This window comes from Toxotes jaculatrix, chromosome 3 (assembly GCF_017976425.1).
Source record: "Toxotes jaculatrix isolate fToxJac2 chromosome 3, fToxJac2.pri, whole genome shotgun sequence".
Taxonomy (NCBI): Eukaryota; Metazoa; Chordata; class Actinopteri; family Toxotidae; genus Toxotes; species Toxotes jaculatrix.
The window spans coordinates 27438115-27459762 of record NC_054396.1 but is presented as its reverse complement, the minus strand read 5'-3'; the positions used below and the strand labels follow the sequence as shown (position 1 = coordinate 27459762).

The 21648-nt window shown below is 40.8% G+C and overlaps 1 protein-coding gene across 1 annotated transcript in view; it reads right to left on the bottom strand.

Moving 5' to 3' along the window:
* raly (RALY heterogeneous nuclear ribonucleoprotein) overlaps positions 1 to 21648 on the bottom strand; it is an 83592-nt gene that overhangs the window by 20460 nt on the left and 41484 nt on the right. Inside the window, exon 3 of the mRNA XM_041034443.1 lies at positions 2607 to 2930. Coding sequence (XP_040890377.1) covers positions 2607 to 2862 — 256 coding nt within the window. The 5' untranslated portion in view covers positions 2863 to 2930. The remainder of the gene's footprint in view (positions 1 to 2606; positions 2931 to 21648) is intronic.

Genomic DNA, 21648 nt, shown 5'->3' with positions numbered 1-21648 from the left:
CAGAATTTATGGAGACAAAATTCAGACCTAAATCACTTTACAACAGAACTGTATCATTGTCAGGCAGGGAGTTTACGTTGTTCCATTGATCAACAGTTGGTGGCAGCAGTGGGTCATCAATAACAATGCACTAACAAATGCAGAGATGTAGGAGACAGTGTAAGATTTAATTTTTAATTTTTTTAATTGACTTTGCCCATGTTCAAACACGTGTGCTGAACCTCAAATATACACACAATGTGCTTTCGTGAGTGACACTGAATGCAAACATATATCTACTGGGCACCTTTAATGGTCAAACACTAGTTGCCTGTTTGTATTGACGACTCAGAATTTCTCTCAGCTTGCTAATCTCAATGATGCCCTCTGACAGGAAGTGACCGGCTGCTCCACAGATCAAACTTACATTATGGAGGGACAGAGTTTTTTTTTTGCTGTTGGACCTCCATGGCTCTGGAAGAACTCATTCTAGTCACTAGTCTTTTTCTTAATCATCACATTTTATGTCTGATCAGTTCTTTTCTTTTTCTGTGCATCTCAGATTTGTTTGATAGTCCTGCTGAAATTCCATTTTCTTTGTTGTGTTCCAGTATTTTGCCTTTTACCATCTCTTTTATGTGACGCAGTTGGTTTGTAACAAACTGTTTTAGAGGTGCCATAAAAGTAGTCGTCATTATCGCATTACTTTTATTGTTTGCTTTGTGTTTTTCTTGCCAGCCAAAGCGCCAAGGCAGTGATTATGTGTGAGAAGGGTTAATTTCATGCTATAAAGTCTATACCATCCCAGTAAAGCACATGGTGGGCTGAAATTAACTGGAGAGCCAAAGATAGAGAGTGGTAGAGAGACATGAAAAGAGAGTCGAGTAGTTAAGTGGTTCAGAAAAAGAGAAGACAGGTTTTATATGATCCCCATGGCAACACACACACACACTCACTCACATACATACACACTCACACACACACACACTCACTCACTCACACAAAAGCTGCAGCGGGCCAGAGAGCATCGCTTAGAGGCCCCTTAGCTGTCACAGCTTCATCCCACTTTATACACACACGCACACACACACACGCACACAATGGTGAGAAAGCACAATTAACGCTTCAACCCAGAACACACACATTTTCATACATACTTTCAGTTATACTCATTCATATTTTTTTCATCACACATCCACACACACGCACACACCCACACACACACACTGCACTGAGAGAGGCTATTAAAGAAGTGTGCTTGCAGCTCTGCAGTGAATGAACATAAACCAGTTGAGTTCTTCACACCAGTCCGCTGACAGCTCGTCTCTTCCTGCTCCATCGGGGGTACAGAAAGGTAGGTGGAAAAAAACACTCCAGCAGCTTAAAGGCACACTCCGCTCAAATCTCATTTCCCCTCTGATTATCTCCTCTTTTGCTATGCAATGGTAACAAAGGAAAGGTGAAGGAAAGAGGCAGCACTCAAGAAGAAAATGGATGTAGTGGTGATCAGGGCTTGTCAGAGGTTCCAGAGGCTGGTGCTGTCACAGCAACTTCATACTGTTACAGGATTGTACGATCTGAAGACATTAATCAATCAGTCAGCCCAAGTTTTTTTTTTTTTTCTTTTTTTTGACAAGCTTCTGTTAAATCTTTAATCCAGTTAGACAGTCTGTAGCCATTAAGCAGCAATGTCTTATTGCAAAAAACTCCAAAAATTCTGTTCATACTGGACAGATTTGTGTCCAATACCAACAGTAGGTACGAATGCAGAAAGTACTGCGACATTCTTGTGGGGCTGCTAAGTGTAAGGGTGGGGAATGACTGCGTAATGCATTTGACATTGATGTGTTTGGCATGTTCCATCTCACATGTTTAGCCTTCTTATTTCCCCAAACAAGTGAGCAGGTTTTATATAAGACAGAGATCATGCCTGAACCAAAACATACATCAACACACTGCATCTAATCGTGAGCTGCTCTGTGAAATACATTCATCATTCAGTGCGTCTACAGATTTAATATCAAGGTTAAATTATGCTCTGGAATTGGGAAAATATTTTCTGAGGCTCTAATTTTTAAGCAGGACTCAGCTTGAAACCTAAAAGCGGAATGAATAATATCATCTTAGTTGGTGTGAGGGGTAAGTCCTTTACACTTTAAAGGATATTTTAATTAACACGTTATATGTGCAGTGCAAAAGCGCAAAAATGACAATTTGCCTTTTCTAGTACCTATTTCACTGAGCTTTAGAGCTGCTGGCAGGTAGGTTATGTCACCTTTGGGCTGGCTAGACTCGCTGTTTCCTCCCATTTCTAGATTTTGTGCTAAATTCAAAAAAGAGGCTGCTGGTTGCAGCGTCATGTTTAACAAATAGACATGAGAGTGGTACCGATCTTCTCATCTAACTTTCAACCAGAAAGCAAGCAGCACTCTGTGTGTTTCTCTGTTCTCACTTAAATAAAAGTTTGAATTGAACTAACATGTAATCGCCGTTTTAAGACTGAGCAGGAGAGGAGGGGGGGGGGGGGGCGGGGGGGGTCTCAACAATAATCTACCACAGCCACCACTTTGGCCATCAGAATTTCTTTCCCTGATTTGTAAGTAGAGCTATAATTCACACTGACTCACCGAGTGTCTGTCCAGCCAGCACTCTGCCGTTCTCCCCAATCACGGCCCCCCTGGCGTGCCTTTCGCTGGCGTACTGGACGAAGGCGTAGCCCTTATGCACGGAGCAGCCCAGCACCCGGCCGTACTTGGAGAAGATGCTCTCCACGTCTGACTTCTTCACCACTGCCGTGTTCAGGTTGCCAATAAACACCCGGGAGTTGATGGACTTTGGGTCTGTCTTGTTGGTCACATTACTGGTCTGGACCTTCAGCGACATGCTGGACAGACGGGCTAAGGAAGCAACTGACAAATGATTGGGAGGGAGAGACGCAGAGAAACGGGGATCTGAGGAGAATAAAAAGAGAACAGAAAGCCCACGTTAGTCATGAAAGACAGATAATGGAGGACACCTGCAACCCACCACCTCCCTGATTGAGTCTTTTGAGACTTGTGCTTATACATGGACGAAGTCTAAGTCTCTCAGTAGATTACTTTCTTTATTTAGTCGGCAGGTGTTCATCATTGTTCTCACAGACTTCATGACCATAGTGTCCAGAGACAAGCCATGTAATGAGTCAAATAATAAATAATAAAGTAAGTGTGTGGGATTGTATGTTCTCATTAAATAAGTCAAACAACAGTCTTAGCAGTGCTGAGCAGGCAAAGTTCACTCAGTTCTGAGGGTCTGAGCAGGGTGTGTTACATGTCTTACTGACATGAATAAACTGTCATAAAATAAACCCACGATACTTGTTATAAATCCTTGTGATTCTCGTAGGTTTTGGTGACTTTCCTGTGCTGATCAGTGTCACAGGGGACAAGTGTGGGAAAATCAAAACGGCGCTTATTCTGGTGTCTGACAGCGATGCTTCACTTTACTACTGCAATAGTTTAGTTTAGAAATCGTGCTAAAATCACCAACATACTGTCACAGACTCCTCAAAAAGGATACTGTTCTCAAGCAATGGAAGTCACAGATTTCTAGAGCAATGAAAGCACCACAACAGCTTATTAACAGCTTATTACTAATAGATGTTTCACCACTGAAAGGGAAAGAACAGCTCCCGTTAAATTCAAATATCTCTTTGCATTAAAAGAAGAGGAAAAAGTTTGCTCTGATCAGGTGACTTCCAGCAGACCAAACCGCCGCTGCTTCATCACATGTGATGAGCTCAATCGATCACAGAGCAGGATTTGAAAACCTAATACGGTTTTTATCTCCATCCTCGCAGCGTGCCGGCTCCCTCCATCCACATAAGAAATGAGCACAAGCTGAGAAGACATGAGGGAAAGATAGGGGAGAGGAGATGAGGGGAGGAAAGAGGGGTAGGACGGGAAGGAAGGGAGAACAAAGAAGGGGACAAGAGGTGATGGAGGATAAAGGGAGAGAAAGAAAGGATTAGACAGGAGCAAGACAAGAGAGGAGAGAGGAGTAGGGATCAGGAGACAAGATCAGAGGGTGGGGGTTAAAAGAATGTGGAGGAACAGAAAAAGGAAAATGCAGAGAGAGATGGAGAAATAGAAAAGGACGTGTGGGACGTGGAACATTCGAGCCTTTAAAAGGGATCTGTTGGCACACGTCTCATGGAGGCATTTAAGGTATAGTGAAAAACCTTTACCATCGGATTACTGCAATTTGTGTCAGAATTCAGACTCACTCTCAGTCATAACTCAATCCAATCTTAACACGCAGGTATAATACACATCATTTTAGATTTAATGTAGCTGGCACATCCTTCATGAACAAGAATCCACACATTTGCTTAGAAATCATAGAAAAAAAAAGACTCCTTATATTCCAGAACTTGTATGGGAATAATCATGTTTCCAGTACAGTGCTGCAGAACATAGCTCTCCAGAACAAAGCAGTCAGAGAGAGGTGATCTCAGACGGGGGCCTCAGCTGATTCATGAAGACCTTAGCTACTTTCTTCACAGGCGGCTGTAAAGCTCCAGATGATTACGGCTCACTTAAAAAATGTTTCATCGTTGCTTCATTTCTGCATGGCATTTCGATATAAACTTGGCATTTACAGGATGCTTAGAGAGTTGTGTAAATGAGTGAATGACTCATCTAAACAACTGATTGTACAGTAGTGGGAGTGAAATCTGACAGATGAGTCACCAGAGAGGAAATGGTAAAACTTATGGTTTGTAGTTCTGGTGAAAGTGTCTCTATATGAGAAGGAACTTCTTTTTACTTTTTACTTTAGGAGAAAATAGAGCTGAGGAACGGAGATGTAGCTACTGAAAGTGGCTCACGTTGGAATTTCTTGGGTGAACACGCCACACAGAACAATTTGTTAGTGTTTTTCTGCTTTTGATCCCTTTTTATTCTGATGCAGAATGGCCAGTTTCCTGTTCTTTGTGGTCCAGGTCACAACTGACTCCCACATTAAATTCCATTTATAGTTTTAAAAAGGAAAAGGAAAAGGAACTGGATTTAAAAAAAAAAAAAAAGACCTTGGACTTAACTCGACCTCAGGGACTAAAGATTTAAAACATTTTCTGCCAGAGGTTTTATTTTTTCTGTTTTGTTTCCATTTCATCAAGCCACTAAAGAATCACTGTCCCTAACACAATTACACAACACTAAAGTACAACCAAAGCAATTCTCAGTGACAACTGCAATATTGTTTGGTTTGCAGTTTAAAATGTATCACAAATGGGATTTTTGTCAAGATCAGATAAAAAGGAATCCACAAAATAAGCCACACACACACACCCACTTTTTCCAAACTGTGAGACTCACTCCTTTATGCACATGGGACACTGTCATGTTGAAAATAAAGCCTTTCCCATCTGTTGCCACAAAGTTGGAAGCAGGCTGTTACATTAGATTTTGAACTACAGTTAGAGGCTCAAATCTCTAGACCTAGACCAAAAGTATGCAGGCAAGTGTCTGTCCACATACATATCTGTCTTTCTTGCTGCATTTCTGTTTCCACTTGGCTTCTCTCTCTCCCTCATTAGAAATATCCAGCGGTGAGTCTAAGTTCCAGGAAGGAAGAAAAGGTTACGATTCAGCACTGCAAACTGTATCTGTGTGTTTCGAAGACACACACACTATGTGGAAAGGAAAGAAGAGATTTTTGCTTTCAGACCTGCATCTCAAGAAGTTAAAAGGTTAAAAAGTCAAGATAAAGCAACTTTGTGTGTGTGTGTGTTTTGATGATCTCTTGACCTTTCATCCCGACCTTCCCGGTGACAGAGCCATCTTAAACCCAATTGGTCAAACTCTAATGAATCAAATTGAACTTGACCCGGAGGGACCTGTGTGCGTTTGTTTCAGACCTGTGTGTGTTTGTTTCAGACCTGTGTGCGTTTATTTCAGACCTGTGTGCGTTTGTTTCAGGCGTGTGTGTTTGTTTCAGACCTGTGTGTGTTTGTTTCAGACCTGTGTGTGTAAAAGATTGTACAGGAAAATGCATCAGTTTCCAGCCTTTGGTGCAAACAGAGGAACACATCCTGTATCTGAGCTCTAACAGAGACTGTACACCAACGTGCTGATTCCCAATGATATCACGCTCTATAAGCAAATTAGCTTTAAAAGCATCCTCCTTTCGGGCTTCATGGCATGATGATGATATATGCATACATTAGCATAAAACTGGTTGAAATTTATGAGGCCTATACATGACTCAGAGAGCTGACTTTGTGGTTTTAGTGTAAATTTTAGCTCTTTAAACTCAAATGAGCTTCATATCATAGGCATATTTTTATCCTCAATTACCATCAAGACTCAAGTTGTCCTAGAAAATCTGGGAAGTATGGCTCACCTGCAGTACTTCTGAAAACACAAACTGTTTGTAAGATAACATTTAAAGATAACAGGTCGGGGATTATGCCTTCACATAAATGTATTTTTACATCAAAGTAGAACTCAGATGAGACGATGTACCTCTGAACATGAAAGCCTAGAAACGTATTTCATAAACAACAGGACAAAGAAAACATCCTGCCTTTTGTCACTACTGAGCTCACCTGGCAGTGTGCTACTAGAACAATTATTTACTTTTATAATGTTTCATTATAAACAATAAAAAACTGATACATTAAAAAAGCTAAATATAAAAATTAAAGGGGCATTTAAAACATTAACTTTTAGGAAATTATTTTAAGAAAAGGTTCTTAAATGTGCCAGTCGCTGAGCGCAGTTCTATCTGGGTCAGAGGTCAGCAGCTGGTCAGTGAGAGTTCAGCAGTAAGGGAAGTATAATGAAACAGCATTGTAAACTGGCAAACGTAATGATTTTTTTTTTTAACTTTGTGTGTAATCATGTATAATTTAAATGGATTTGCAATAAATCAATTTATAATAAGTGTTCTGAATATGCCATTGTATTCTGTGATTGTAATTAAACTATGGAACTCTAATTATTATGGTGGCACACTCCAGGCTCCAGTCTAACAGTGTTTGGGATTCCTCCATATGTTTTGTCTCTGAGAAAATCTGTTTGTACTCTGCTGGTTGCCTTGAAAACCCAGAGACAGTGACCTAACCCGATGCCCCAACAATTAGTTTAATTACATCTAAACACCAAATGCGTTTGAAAGAAAGCGTGTTTTCCTGTTTATGTAACGAGGATTTGTCTTCCAGTTTGCAAAGAGATTTATACTGAACATATCAGTAAAATGTTCACATACAAGGCATTTGTTTTCTACCAGAATATACAAAGTTTCAGCTCTCTGTGCTGCTGATGTGCCCTTGAGCAACTCGCCAAAACCAGTTGAAGCTGACATTGTGCTCTGTCTATGAAGCTGACCAAACTCCCACAGCAGTTAGCCTTGTGTGTGTGTGAATAGGATTAGCATTCAGATAAGCTCTCCGGGTCCAATGAGTCAGATCCATTAACATTTCTACCTTGTGAATCCTGCTCTGAGAAGAGAACCAGCAGCTTTATGGGCTCAGCTTTACACCTAAATTAGCTTTATTTCCTGGGTTTTTAATTAAACTAAAGTTACACACACACTCTGAATTCATACAGGGAACTTCTCCCTGTGATTTAGTGTGTGCAGGATTAGCAATTAAAGCTAGCACCACAGGGGGCTGTGCTGTGATTATACAGATTATACAAGTGCTGTCTTCAGGCGCTGTTGGATATATCATCACAAGAGTTAGCATGCCACAGAAGTCACACAAGTCAGAAGTAACGGCTAGAAACTGATCTTTACGTCACTCATTCAAATTTCTTGATGCTCAAATTGAAACATGAATCAAAATTTGCATTTTCAGATTCAATTAAGTAACAGTCTGTCATTATTTCCAATTTCAAACTTCTTAAATTATTTTGTGGAAAAAACTGATCACTGATCACGCTTCATTTGATGATGCAATTCAGCATAATTTCTCTGACACATCTGGGAAAAAAAAAAATCCTTCAACCCACAATTAACCATTACATTCTGTGTCCAATTAATCAAACTCAAATTCTGCCATTCCCTTTCAGTTCTCCCGCATGGTGATTCCAATCCGAGGTGAAACATTCAAGCAAATTAATTTTAGCAACTGCTGTGCTGACTGATCTCCACTAATCAATTTGACATGAGACAAAATTATTCTGAGTGTGGGGTTTAATTTGCAGATGCTAACAGTAATGGTTTTCACAAAGAAGTCAGTTCTATGCACATTTTCTTATTTTATTCTGCAGCACAAACAGAATGTGTGCTCATTAAGCTCTAAAGTAAAACATCTGCCAAATGAATTCAGAGCCTGACAAGGCAACGTTCTGAGTGACTATCTCACAGATTATGATGAACACTCAAATTATCATGATGACTAAAAACACTGAAAACATCTTACTGTCTGTGTTGGAATCAAAATATAAATGATAAAATATACATTTGTCTGTAATTGCTATAAACAAGTTTAAAAGCTAAGTGACTTTGTGAGATTAGGTTTAGGAGACAAATCACTTCGGGGTCTCAGAGATTCTGTCATACATGAAAACATGTTGTGATTTTACATATTTAACCAGAGGAGAGATAAGGAGGTAAACACAGTCACCCCACATACAACCTGTTACATACAGCACACTGCTGAAGCCCAGGTTATCTAGTTTAAAGTTCTACAGTGTGAGGTGGGCTCTCGTGCTGTAAAAGTGGATTCAAAGTCACAAGATCAACAGTTCTGATTTTGCAGATTTATTCAAAGCTGTGAATTCATGTCAGCTACAAATTCCTTCTGTTGAAGTTTGCTGTAAAAACAAATAAAGCAAATTAAACATCTCAAACCACTCCTGGACCCACCACTCTGCATCATTCTGCAAAAGAAAGAGCAAACCACGACTGCCGGCTGAGCATCTGAACTTCACTTGGGTTCGAAAGGTTTCTGTTGATTTTGGAGATGTTTATTTTTCCTCCATCAGAAAACCCTGAAGCCATTGTATGTGGTCATCTTTCAAGGGCGGGGGGGGGGGGGGGGGGGGGGTAATGGGACAAAAAAAATTTGACTTCAGTGATTACCGTAGATATAATACATTTTATGGCGCAACTAAAATTTGAGGGGTTAAAGCAAACCAGTGTTAAAATGTCCCACTATAGAAAAACCTTTTACCATTTTTGGGCTCCAGGGAAAAGCAGCTTTGACTCACTTTGTGAAAAGCCTCTGCCTTGTTTCTGTTGCTAAAGAGCGATAACTGATTTTTACAGTATTACCACTCTCACATATAATCCCTTAGATGAATGCAGCAAGTTGTTGCCTATTACCTTGGTAATGTTAAAAGGCAACAGGGGAAATGCGTTTGTTTATCTTCTCCAGTGTCACAGAAGAACCACGGAAGCATTGATTATGAGCATCATCAGCTGAGACCTCATATGTCTCGAGTCATGGACAATAAAGACCTTCATTTACTATGATAGTTACTGTGGTTTCATTGACACCTTTAGCACATGCTTACTGAATCAGGTAAACAAGTTAGGTATAAAAACACCTAAATGATGAACAATAACAGTAGAACCTTTTGCTTCCAAATAATTCTCTGACCCAAAGTGCTGGATAAAGAGGACAGGGGTGGTGTCAGGACTTTGGATGTTGGTGACGATGAGCTGTGACTCAACGGGAGGATTATAAAGCAAAGCACATAGTAAAAAGTCGGGTTTTCAACCTGAAAGACGAGAAGTGGCTCCACCCTCAGCGAGGGAAGGTCATTCCACCAACGGGGGAGCAGGCGGGGAGAAACACTTCATAATAATAAACAGAACAGATGAGACAGCAGCAGCTTTGGGATTAGAGTCACTTCGACAGTGCTTACAACACAAGGTGGTAATACTGTGATAGAATGAATCATTGTGGGCTTACAGTCGATATTCCCACAGCCAATAACGCTGATGTTATACCACTGAGGCTCTGATATATTCACATACAGCGCTGACCTTTAAAACTATAAGACAACTTCTGCTTCACTCTCTCAGAGGTTTGCATTAAAAAGAACAAGTTTCTCTGTCTCTGTTACAGAGACCAGTGAAACAACAAGAGCCTTCAGGGACAAATCCAATCACTTTTTGTTTACAAGATGTTCCACAGTGACCTGCAGCTCAGTCCTCGTTTTGGGACTAGGACTCGTTTTAGTCACTGATCGTTCACTTTAACTTTTTCGCGATTCACGAAGAATTTGTTTCACTGAAGAAACTCAAGAACTAGACAGCTTTGTGCAACTGTTGAACTTCAGAGCAACTTTCTTTCTAGTTTCTGTATCCATGTAGCGATAAAGTTCAGCGAGGATCCATGTACTGTAAATTTCATCATCCTCCCATGTCAACAAAAATATTGAACGTACTGCTGAAGTTTCTGAGGCTTGTGGACTCAGTAGCATCTTTTAAATCCCTTCTCAAAGTCCTTCTGAAATGTTCTTTTCATCCTGAATTTTATTCGTAGCAGTGGTAGCAGTAGTCACTATTCAGTATTCATCCATCTATAGAATGCAGGTGGGTGGAACGAAAAACACTAAGGTTTACTGAAACCCAAAGTAATTTGCCTGCAATAAATCTTGCGTGTGAAAGGCTTATAAAATTTTTCTAGTTCTGTCAGAGAGCTGGTGGTTCATGTTAAAGTTGCACTGTATAGCTTTAGATTGTGCAGGTATTCACGCTACAGAGCACTTCTTCTGAATCTGGAAGGAGGAGCATGGTACAGGCTTTGGACATGTTAGTGATTGTCAGCCCGAGGCCAGCCAACAGCATGCTGAGCTGGAGCAGCTCTCACTAGGGTTCATCTCATCAGTGTCATGTGTGAAAGAAAGATGTGTAACATTTTGTCCATTCAGAGCAGCTGTACAGAGGAGGACTGAACTGAATCGCCAAAAACAAGGCCTTCACCCTGTTCAGCCAACACTGTGTATGAGTGTGTGTGTGTGAGAGACAGACAAGGAAAGAAAGAGAGGGTCAATGTGTTTGGCCGAGATAACAAGACAGGCCTGGACAGATGTGGCACAACAAGGAAACTATTTTCCTTTCAAGAATATGAGAGACAGTGGGATGGGTGGATGGATGGATGGATGGATGGATAAATAGATGGATGGATAAATAGAAGCTCCATCCAAAGAAAGGCTGCAACAGCACCTTGTGTTGTAAGCACTGTCGAAGTGCTCTGCACCAATTCTCAAGATCTGGGCCTTGACGGTGAATCTAACCAAAACAAACATTATGACATTCCAAAAAAAAGACCCAACCTCCAAAAGCACAAATATAATTTTTTTCTAGATACCTTTGCTCTAGAACATATAAAAAAGCTATACCAATCCTGACCTGAACTTCTGCACCACAAGTAACTTCAACAGAACTGTGAATGATCTGAGAGACAAGGCAAGAATGGCTTTTAACACCATTCATCCCATGACATCCCAGCTCACATCTGGCTTAAAATATTGTACTCTGTCATTGAACCAATTTCCCGAGAGATGCACTCACCATACATGGTTAAAAAAAAAAACATAACATAACAAAGCCCGCACCTACAGAGCCTCTAGAGAGAAGTCCCCTCGGCCAGCTGGTTCCTGAGACTCTGCTCACAAACACAAACAGAAACTCCATTAGACTAAACCAAATTATAATAAAACAAAAACAAAAAAAACAAAACTAGGAGTACCGCATGGCGGTGGTATGCCTCCGCGTGGTTGGGTGCCTGTTTGTAGCAGGTGTACCACCACCCCAAAAAAACACCCAAAAAGACTTTGATAATATGTTTAATAACTAAAAACATCTGTATCTGAGGGGTGAAGTACAGCAACCTGCAGACACAGAGGTAAGATATGAGAGCTGTTGTTTGTGTTTGTGTGTAATTTTGAATATTTGACCTTCAAACATAGACTACATAAACTATCCCTCTCTCTTAAACACATAGATGTTTGTAGTCATATGCCATGGGCCTCTCTGACAATACACGTGTGGGTGGTAGCTCATGTATAAAGTATGTGGTCACCCCTGTCCACAATGTGGGCTTCCATTTGTGCGACGACCAAAACACACATTTGAGTGGTGGAGGACTTTAAGGTTTGATAAACCTTTCAGCGTGTTTCAAACATTAACAAATATTTCATTACCAAGATTCAGATCACTCTGGATTTTACTGGTTTTAACTTCTTGTGCGTGAAATGATGCACATATTCATGCCACACATTAAATCTCCACACACCGACACACAGCGCCCCTTCGCTCCTACTTGAAATTCTTTTAAACCCTCATTTCCACTCTGATCCATTCATGTTGCCCAAGACTCTCTGAGACACACACACACACACACACACACACACACACACACAGAATTATTGCTTGAGGTAACAGCTGTGGCAAAAGGATAAACTCAGATCCATGAAACATACACAGACAAACACACACACACACACACACACACTCGGGTTCTTGGCTCACTGCATAACTGAAGAGTGGAGCTGGAAGCCCCCGAGCAAGGCTGCAGGCTGCAGGCTGGGCTGGGCTGGCACACACACTCACACATACACACACACGGCAGCCCTCACAGCGCACACAAATTCACATGGAAATTCAGACACATCACACACATCAGGACTCTAGGAACCCAGACTGGAAATGAAACACAAACCCACACACACACTTCTGGGTTCAACTTTGAGATATAATAATAAATTCTCAAATAAAAGCTGGTATTCAATTCTAACATATTTTTGGCCGTAAGGTGTAATTTGACCTGATGTTTTTTCAAGTACAGTCCTGGAAAAAAAAACTGTCTTGCATCCAGGCGAGTGCACTATTTGTGCAGCCCTTTCTCTCTGTCTCCACCTGTCTTTTTTCATATCTCTTCCATCGCTCTCTCCAGTCCTGATTTTTATCTGCTTCCTCCTCACCGTCACGTCGTTCTCTCTCCCCTCTGACTGCCAGATCAGCGAGGAGCCAACTGTGAGTGTCGCCACTTAAAGTCCCTGCAGCCAAGTCGTACTCATGCATAATCAGTGAGATTTGGTGAACTGAGCAGAGTAATGTGGTTTTAGAGTCCAGAGCAAGAGAGAGTGAGACAGAGAGAGATCATCCATCTGTTACTGTAGTAATAGTATGTAGTTGGCTGTAACCTCAGTGTGGTAAAACTACTGTGAATACAAGGTATATTCAACATCTGAAAAACAAAAACATAACATTCCATACTTAAGCTTGGGCCCCTTAGCGCTTTTTGTCAATGTTAGGGAAGGATTTTGGTCATGATTGAAAGAAACCAGTGTTTACTGTTGAAATACAAATGATGTCTCCAGCGTCAACATCAAACACTTTGTGCTACTGACAATCCATAGTCAGACGAACCTGTAAAGACAAGTAAAAATTTTAGTACTTTAGTTTTAGTGTCATAAATATATTGGAGCCCAACCGTGTCTCTTCATAGCGCTGTCTACAAACCTGTGGCCGCAAACCAGCCAAAGCGTCATTCTCACTGTTGTTCTCACAACTTGTTTGTGCATCGTTAACTTATTTTTCATTCACATGTTCATGCAGCAGACATTTCAGTGTCAACTGAGGATTTGAATTGCTCATGTGCTACCACTGTTTACATGTGGGGCTTCGAAGGCATAGCAGCAGGGACTTCATCTCTCAACAATGGACTAAATTAGTTTATCTCACATAGGAGTGAAGCACATCACCAATTCAAATCCTTATTTTAAAATCTGCATTTTTAGTAAGTATACTTCTTCCCTTGCATGCCAACACCTTTATCCTTCCTCACACACTGGTTGAAAGAGAAGACTCTCACTGTCCCTTCTCCGCAGTCTGACCCTCCCTTGTGTTTTTTGGCTTTCACAGCTCATTTCACAGTATTAAAGGAAAAATCCACTTTAACACCATTCTGACACTGGTGGAAATGTACCTTTCATTTCCGGGTCCATTATGTTGTTTGGTGGTTTGTTTTGAGGCAAAGTGGGCTCTGAGAAAAGTATATTAGAGCCTTTCATCATAAAATAACCATTGGGAAGCTTTGAACATCACAGAATGATGGTGCACATTTAACAGTGTAAACACAGCTTGGGGCTTTACTTTAAAACAAGAATCATATATCAATAATTTCCTCTCTACAGGCAGTTCTTTGATCAACATTAGGATGTCATTCCATGTGAAACTCCCCAGAAACAAACTCAGCCAGTGCAGTGACATGGATTCACTTATAATAAAACCTTTGCCTTGTACATTTTAGTTATTTATCTGAAGCTCTCTGTGATAATGATTTTTAGCACATTTAACTGCAGAATTGCTTTCACTGTTAATTAATTTCATGACCTGCAACCGCTGGTGGCTTAGAGGTCAGTCAAGCAAACTAATGACCAAAAAGTCGCCTGTTTGAATCACAGATAAACAGGATAAATCCACATGGTGAAGTGAAAACCCAGTGACCTGCTGTAATTACCAACACTGAGGCGCTGTCGAGTACGGCATTCAACCCCCCCACGGCTCAGACTGTGGTTGTATGGGGAAGCTTTAAGGTGTAAATGTGTAACTGTGCAAGTTTGGAGCTGCAGATTCTGACCTCTGCATTAAATTAATGTAAATATGTGAAGTGAGTTTTGCCCTGTCAGCCAGTTGGGTAAGATGCACCAACATGATCAAACAGCTTTTCATCGCTGCCATGGATTAACTACCACATGAAATCAACCATGACAGGTTTCATTACTCCACCAAAGTGTCCTGCATCTGTTTAGTTTTAAACACTAATTTCTCCACAACCAAGGTAAGTGTACTACCTCAGTGGAGAAGTGCTTTCACACTGGCAGTGGGAAAGACGTGGTAATGTGAACACTGTTTTAGAGGCCAAACCTGAGTCCATCTGATTTCTGTGTTCTGAAACAGTTTCCAGTGAAACTGTGTGCAGTCCGAGCCAAATGTTTACTCGCACAGGAAGAGAAGCCACAAAAGCATGTCACTAAAACTTTCTCCTTGGCAGTCCAAACAAAGGAAGAACAGAGAATAAGATTCAAGCTCAACTTGATGCCAAAAAACTTTTTTTTTTTCCTCAGGTGTTGAAAGTGTGGCGCTCACATGGTTCTTCATTTTCCCTGCATATGGCAAAACAGACAGCGCGTTTGTTGAGGCTGACTGAGATAAAGTCACTGCATCTTTGAGGATTCAGATGATACTGGTGATATGTGCACACCTGACAGCTCACTGCTCACTGCTGGCTTCATCCAAGTTGACTCCTCCATTCCCACTCAGGGTAACATTAGCCGTCTCCATTGCCTCCACAGGTTGCCTATAAATCATTGCCATGCAGGCCAACAGGCAGTAATAGAGACAGATAGTCTCTCTTAGACTGCATTAATGAACTGTTGTTCCTGGAACCAGGACAGCCAATGGACGGATCGATACTGCATTGTTTTCTGCTCCGCAATCACTGCAGACCCGACATCAGTTCACTATCAGCTCAGGTAGTCAATTAATAAGAGGGCAATTTACTGAATCAACGATTAATTAAATAACGATTTTATAGATCCACAAGAATGAATGTTTCCGTCTCCATTTTGAGTGGAGTGGAGGTGAGCTGGCTCTGGTCCAGCTTTCCTTTGGAAGCATAAACTGTCCGCTCTTTTCTTCATTCATTTTTCCTTTTCTGTTTCCTTTGCAGCAAACATTCAGTTTATTGTATTTTGAAGATGCAAAACGATGCACAATATTTAATTTCACCACGAAGATGAGGGATTAAAAGCATCATAGCCTAAGCCATCTGGTTAAAAAAAAAAGCTGACTGAATGAACTCACAACTGGTAAATTTTTTTTTTCTATTTTGGAAAAAGCTGTTTACCATAAAGCACTTCCACACAGACATCGCCTGCTTTAAAAGGATCATACCAACAGTATTACATGTTAAAATCAATTTGCTGCAAATCATGTGCACTTTACATTACATTTCACAAACCATGTTGCCAAAAGTTAGAAATACGAATATATTAAATCTACCATTAGTGGTCCCTATTGGTTTTCATTCTATAGGAAGATGTATCAGTAGAATTTTTTCTTACAATGCAGCAGAGACATTTCACACAGAAATAATATATAACAAGTCTGTTAACTGCTTTTTCAAAAAACGAATGGACATTAATGGCAGCCTAGAAAAAAAACAGACTGAATAGAAAAAATGTACAGCCTGGTATTGTAAAGGTCAGCAAACATGTTAAATATGCATGGTATGAAGTTAAGGAGTAAAGGTTTGCAAACACACTGTTGCGGACCTTGAAGTGTATTATAACTTTCATTTTGTCTTTATTCTCATATTTCCACAGCCTAGCTGCACATCCATAACCCATCTTTTCCTGCTGGTTTTCCTACCACACATGCTCTGCACCATCTGAGGGTGGATCAGTGGTTTTGCAAGGTGCAGGTCACGTTCCCATGTTGTGCTCAAACCCAATAATTACAACGAGCACAAAGATTCTTAAGTTGTCAAACTCAGTTAAATGAAGTAAGAAGGAGGGAGGGTGGAGTTTTATTCAGTGAGAAAAGTTCCAGTTTTGATCTTATCCTAAGCTAACTTCACCTCCCTTCTGTTCTCTCCCCCATTTTTTCCTGATTCCAACCTCTATATTTTTTCACCCCCTTGTGTCTTTAAAAACTACCCCTCCTTCTCACCCTTCATCCCTCTCTGCTCACTCTCTCTTCTCTCCTTATCTCATTGTCCATTTTTTCTGAACCTTTCTAAGTTTTTTCTCTCCTCTTCTCATTCCTTTTCTACTTTCAACTTCTTTTCTGTCTTCCTCCCCATCTCCTCCCTCTCTCCTCTCCACCTCTTCCCTATACATTACTCTCTTCTCCCTATCTTTTCATCTCTCCCTCCCTTTGTTTTCTTTCATTTCTTTCCCCTCAGTTTATCTCTTTTCTTTATCTCCTCTGTTCTTTTACTTCCCCTTTCTCTCCTAATCTCCTCAGTTTCTTCCTTTTTTCTACCTCCTCCATTTTTATTCCATCTATTTTCACCCTTCCACTCACTTTCTCTGTCATTCTGTTTTTGTGCTTTCCCCCCATTCTCCCCCATCTCTACCTCCTTCCCTCTTTCCCTTCCTTTTTTCCTCTCTTCATTCCTCTTATCTCTCCTCTTTCCTCCCCTATCCTCCCTCCCATCTTCTTTTCTCCTCCCTGGTCCTTCCTCTTCTCCTCCATCCTCATCATCATCCCTCCTTTTCCTCCATCCTCTCCACTCCTCCTCCTCTCCACTCCTCCTCCTCTCATCATAGTGTTTCCTTCCTTCCTTGTTCTCCAGATGATGAACGGCTGGTTGTTCCACTCATCCATCTACTGGGCAGCCTCATCTATCTATCCACTGCCTGCCCACACACACACACATACACACACACACACACACACACTCACAATTCATATAACAAAGGAACACACACAGACGTGTACACGGCAACACATAACAGCATGAAACACACACACACACACACACTCAAGGTGTCCACAGAGAAAAAGATGAAGTGTAATTTGAATGGGCTCGGCCCTGTGTGCAAACACAAACACACACACACACACACACACACACACACACACACACACACACACACACACACACACACAAGCACACACACACACACACACACACACACACACAAGCACAGTCACACACACACCCTCCCTCAGGGTGTGTCAGTACAGCTTGTGATTAAAGAGCCTCTATAGAAAATCAATACCTCCTTCATTATAGCCTTACCTCTCTCTATCTTTCTCTTTCTCCATCCTCCATCCTTTTCTCTCCATCCAGGCCTCCCTGCCTCATCCCTCCAACTACCGACCGTCCTCCACCCCACCCATCAATATCTTTCTCCTCGTCTCAAATATATTGTCGTAAAAGCAATAAGGTGTCTCGCATGAAGTAAATTCAGTGTTGTCAAATCATAATGAATAAACTGTGACACTATACAACACGGTCATATCAATAACAATATCGGTTCCGTTGATTTAGTTCCGAGAGTCAAGAGAGAAGTCGTCCAAAGTACTAAAAATACAGTTTACACAGGCAGAACAGCACAAGTACACAAAGTTCACACCAGGACAAAGACCTGAAGTCTCAGTCCTCAGCATTATGTTCATAACTTATTATCATATGTATTATGATAAATGGCAATATGTGATTGTCCTGTATTTCTTGCAGCTCAATAGGAAGTCACTTTAAATCTCTTAACAGTAATAACACAAACAGAACGGTGTGAGTGTCAGGCAATGTTTACAAACAGATATTAAATGGTAAATGGTCTGCATTTACATAGAGCTTTTCTAGTCCTACCACGCACTGAAGACAGCACTTTACTAACACACACTCACACACCGATGATACATCAGGGGGCAGTCTGAGGTTCAGTATCCTGCCCACACTCTGACATGTAGACAGGAGGAGCCAGGGATCGAGTCACCGACCTGATTAGCGAAAGACCCGCGAGAGATTAAAAGAGGTTCTCCAGCGATTTTACATTATCCTTCTCTGACAACTTTAACCACTGGAACCACATTTTTGAGCTTCAGTGGAGGTGGCCAGGGTGGATGGCGTCCGTACAAAGTACAGGACCGTGACACCAGAGCCTGTGGTTAGGTTTAGGCAGAAAAAAGCTCTTTGGTTAAAGTTAGAGAAAGATCTGTAAATAAACATGTTATGTCTCAAATCACTGTGGATTTCTTTCCGAATTAAACCAGACCAAGATCTTTCCCTAACTATAAACAGGTTTAATAATGCTATCGTCACTACAAGTGGAAGATAACTGTGACAAACACGTTGTCAGGGAACAGTTCACTCAAACATTCAGTATCAATAAAATTGCAGATACATAAATTAACATTTCCTTGTTATGTAAAAAAAAAATCGAACTAGTTGCAATCACATTTCCTTCAAAACTGCAATTTTGCATTGAATTACATTTCCAGGGTTAGAGCTGACGACCCCAGTACTTGCAATAACAGCTATTTTTATTTTCCAACAGACAGTGTAATTGAAAAACTCACAGATACAAGATTACATACATCCTAATCCCAGGAGGCATAGTTATAGCTGTAGGAAACATCCTATCAGAGAGCTTCAACTCTTGCTCTCTGATACTGCAGAAGTGCAGCTACAGTAATGACAGAGTGATATTACAGGTTGAGTTTCTGATGAGTTTTGCCATCTGAATCAAATCTGACCAGCTGAATAAATATAAAAACTCTAAAACTGCTACAGGACTGATCCATGACTCTGACTGACTCTGTCTTTGCCAACGCAAGTGGTCATGGGTACTGTGATAATTGGACAAACACTATTTTCATCCACATCATGGAGACAACGAATTTTTCAAACACCTTTTTCCTCCACCTTACTCTCCTTGTTTTACTGTCTCTCCTCTGCAGCTGTGGATTATGGGATCAGCACTTAAAAGAGGAAATGCTAAGAAGTAAAAAAAAGAGGGGCAGGGGCTCAGACACACACAAACACACAATAACAAACACACACACACACTGGCTGTAGGTTTGAGTCTGGGGCCATGTTTAATTTATCCTCCCAGGGCAGATTAAAGCCTGAGCTGTTAAAATCTGTCCACCCTGGGCTTGCCTGCTAAAATAACAAGCACTCCTACACACCTTGCATCAATAATGGTGAAGTGCACACTGTAATGTTTTCTGCATGTTTTCCGCCATATTTAAAGGATAAAATGTGTTTTAACTGGTGTGGCTGGAAACTGAAATCCAATTTTGACTAGAGAGCAAAGTGTTCAGTTTAAGCTCCAGCAGAGGAAAGCTGTCATTTTGTTTTCTCTACAGCTGAAGCCAAGGTTCAGATTTTTTTGTATTTGTATTCAATCATTTTGATTCTGCATCACAAATCTCCCATCAACCAGCTGTTTCCAGCTTGGAGGCTGATCTGCGTAACTTGATAGTGGGATACTAACCAGGTAAACTCAGAACTGCAGAATCTACTGAGCACCACTGTGTCTAAAACAGCTTGTTGTGGTGTGTAAATCTCCTCAGTATCTCATTTTCTCGCTGAATGTATGAAGGCTATCTGCTGAAATGTCATTCTGACTTCAGCAGGGCGTCTGGCTCACTCAGTGGAAGGTCACCTGTCTCTGCTCTCCAGTAAATAAAACAAACCCAGCATCACGAAAAGCTTCCTCAGGTGAGACACAAGTAACAAAAATGGGTTATTCACTTATTCAGGGCTCTTAATCAGCAGTGGCTCACATAGTCCTCAGATCAGGTTGTGGCTTGTACCTCACTCCAGGGTTAAACATAAATTCTGGATTATAGTTTATGAAACTGAATTGGTATTATGCAAGTTCAATAAGTAAAAATTTATGGCCGTATCACAGGGTGATCAACATCTGAAATAAGATATATTTCAAAAAAAGTTCTTGCACACCTAAAAGTCACAGTGACAGGTGTGTGCGGGATCAAACACTCATAACTCATGAACAAAAGGCAAAAAGTTCATATCCCGTCTTTACTCACGGTCCTTTGACCTTCAACAGCCAAAATTCATCAGGTTTTAAGGTTTTGATTTTTCATTTTTCCTGATGGAGGCTGAAGGACTGAAACATTCTTAATAAAGTGAGGACAAGTGATGGACAGTGTGCAGGATTTTTAACTTTTGTTCTTAAGTGAAAGTACATTTAACAGCACTGATGTGTTTTGTTGGTGGGAAACAGAACAGTGGTTTGTACTGACACAATGATTCCCATCAAAACAGCACTGACCTTTGGCCTTACATAGAAAACACTGCTGTTTTGACCCATATCAAATGCAGCCTCTGCGTGTTGTCTTTGATTATTTATCCTTTTTTTCTCCGTAGTCCTTTTTTTCTCCCTATCTCTCTACAGATTTGAATAATTTTATCATGTCTGCTCTTGAGAGCTGCTGTATGAAAAACTTCTGAGCTTAATTACTTATGAATGATTAATGTAGGCTATGATGGATTAAAAAAAAAAAGATTCAAATTTGCATCTCTGCCATGAAAAGCACCAAATGTAAGAACAAATTCTTATTGTTTTCAATTGGGCACTTAGTTTCTCTTTGTCTTTTACTCTTATAAGAGTATTTACATGTAATAGTCTTATAAGTTCCCAACCAACAGCCTGTGCAGTAACATACAGCAACACTTGAATACTAATGAGAGACTTAAAATGCTCTGATTGGACTGCTTGTTCAATCGAACTTCATTTACACGCACCCAACACGAATACACACACACACACACATGTTAAACCCATGTATAAGCATGTATACCACAGGGGCGTACCTTGGATTTAATTTACTCACAGTCAGCAAAACACATGCACACCTAGATTGCTGATTTGATATTAATTGAACCCCTGATCACACACACACTCGAGCTGAACCAATATAAAGAGTCAGTGCTTTCTCACTCACTCACACTAACACACACACACACACACACACACACACAGACACACACGGATCAGTGTCAGTCTAAGTGAATTGTCATCGGCAGCCTCCTCCCTCCTAACCAATTCATTTGTAGTCTACTCCAATCAAACCACAACTGAGATGTTCACATCAGCAGAGTGCAGCACACATCTCATTCTAATTATTTTCTAATTTCAGCTTGTTTTCCATCTGGACTGGTCTGGTCTGAGGAGGGGG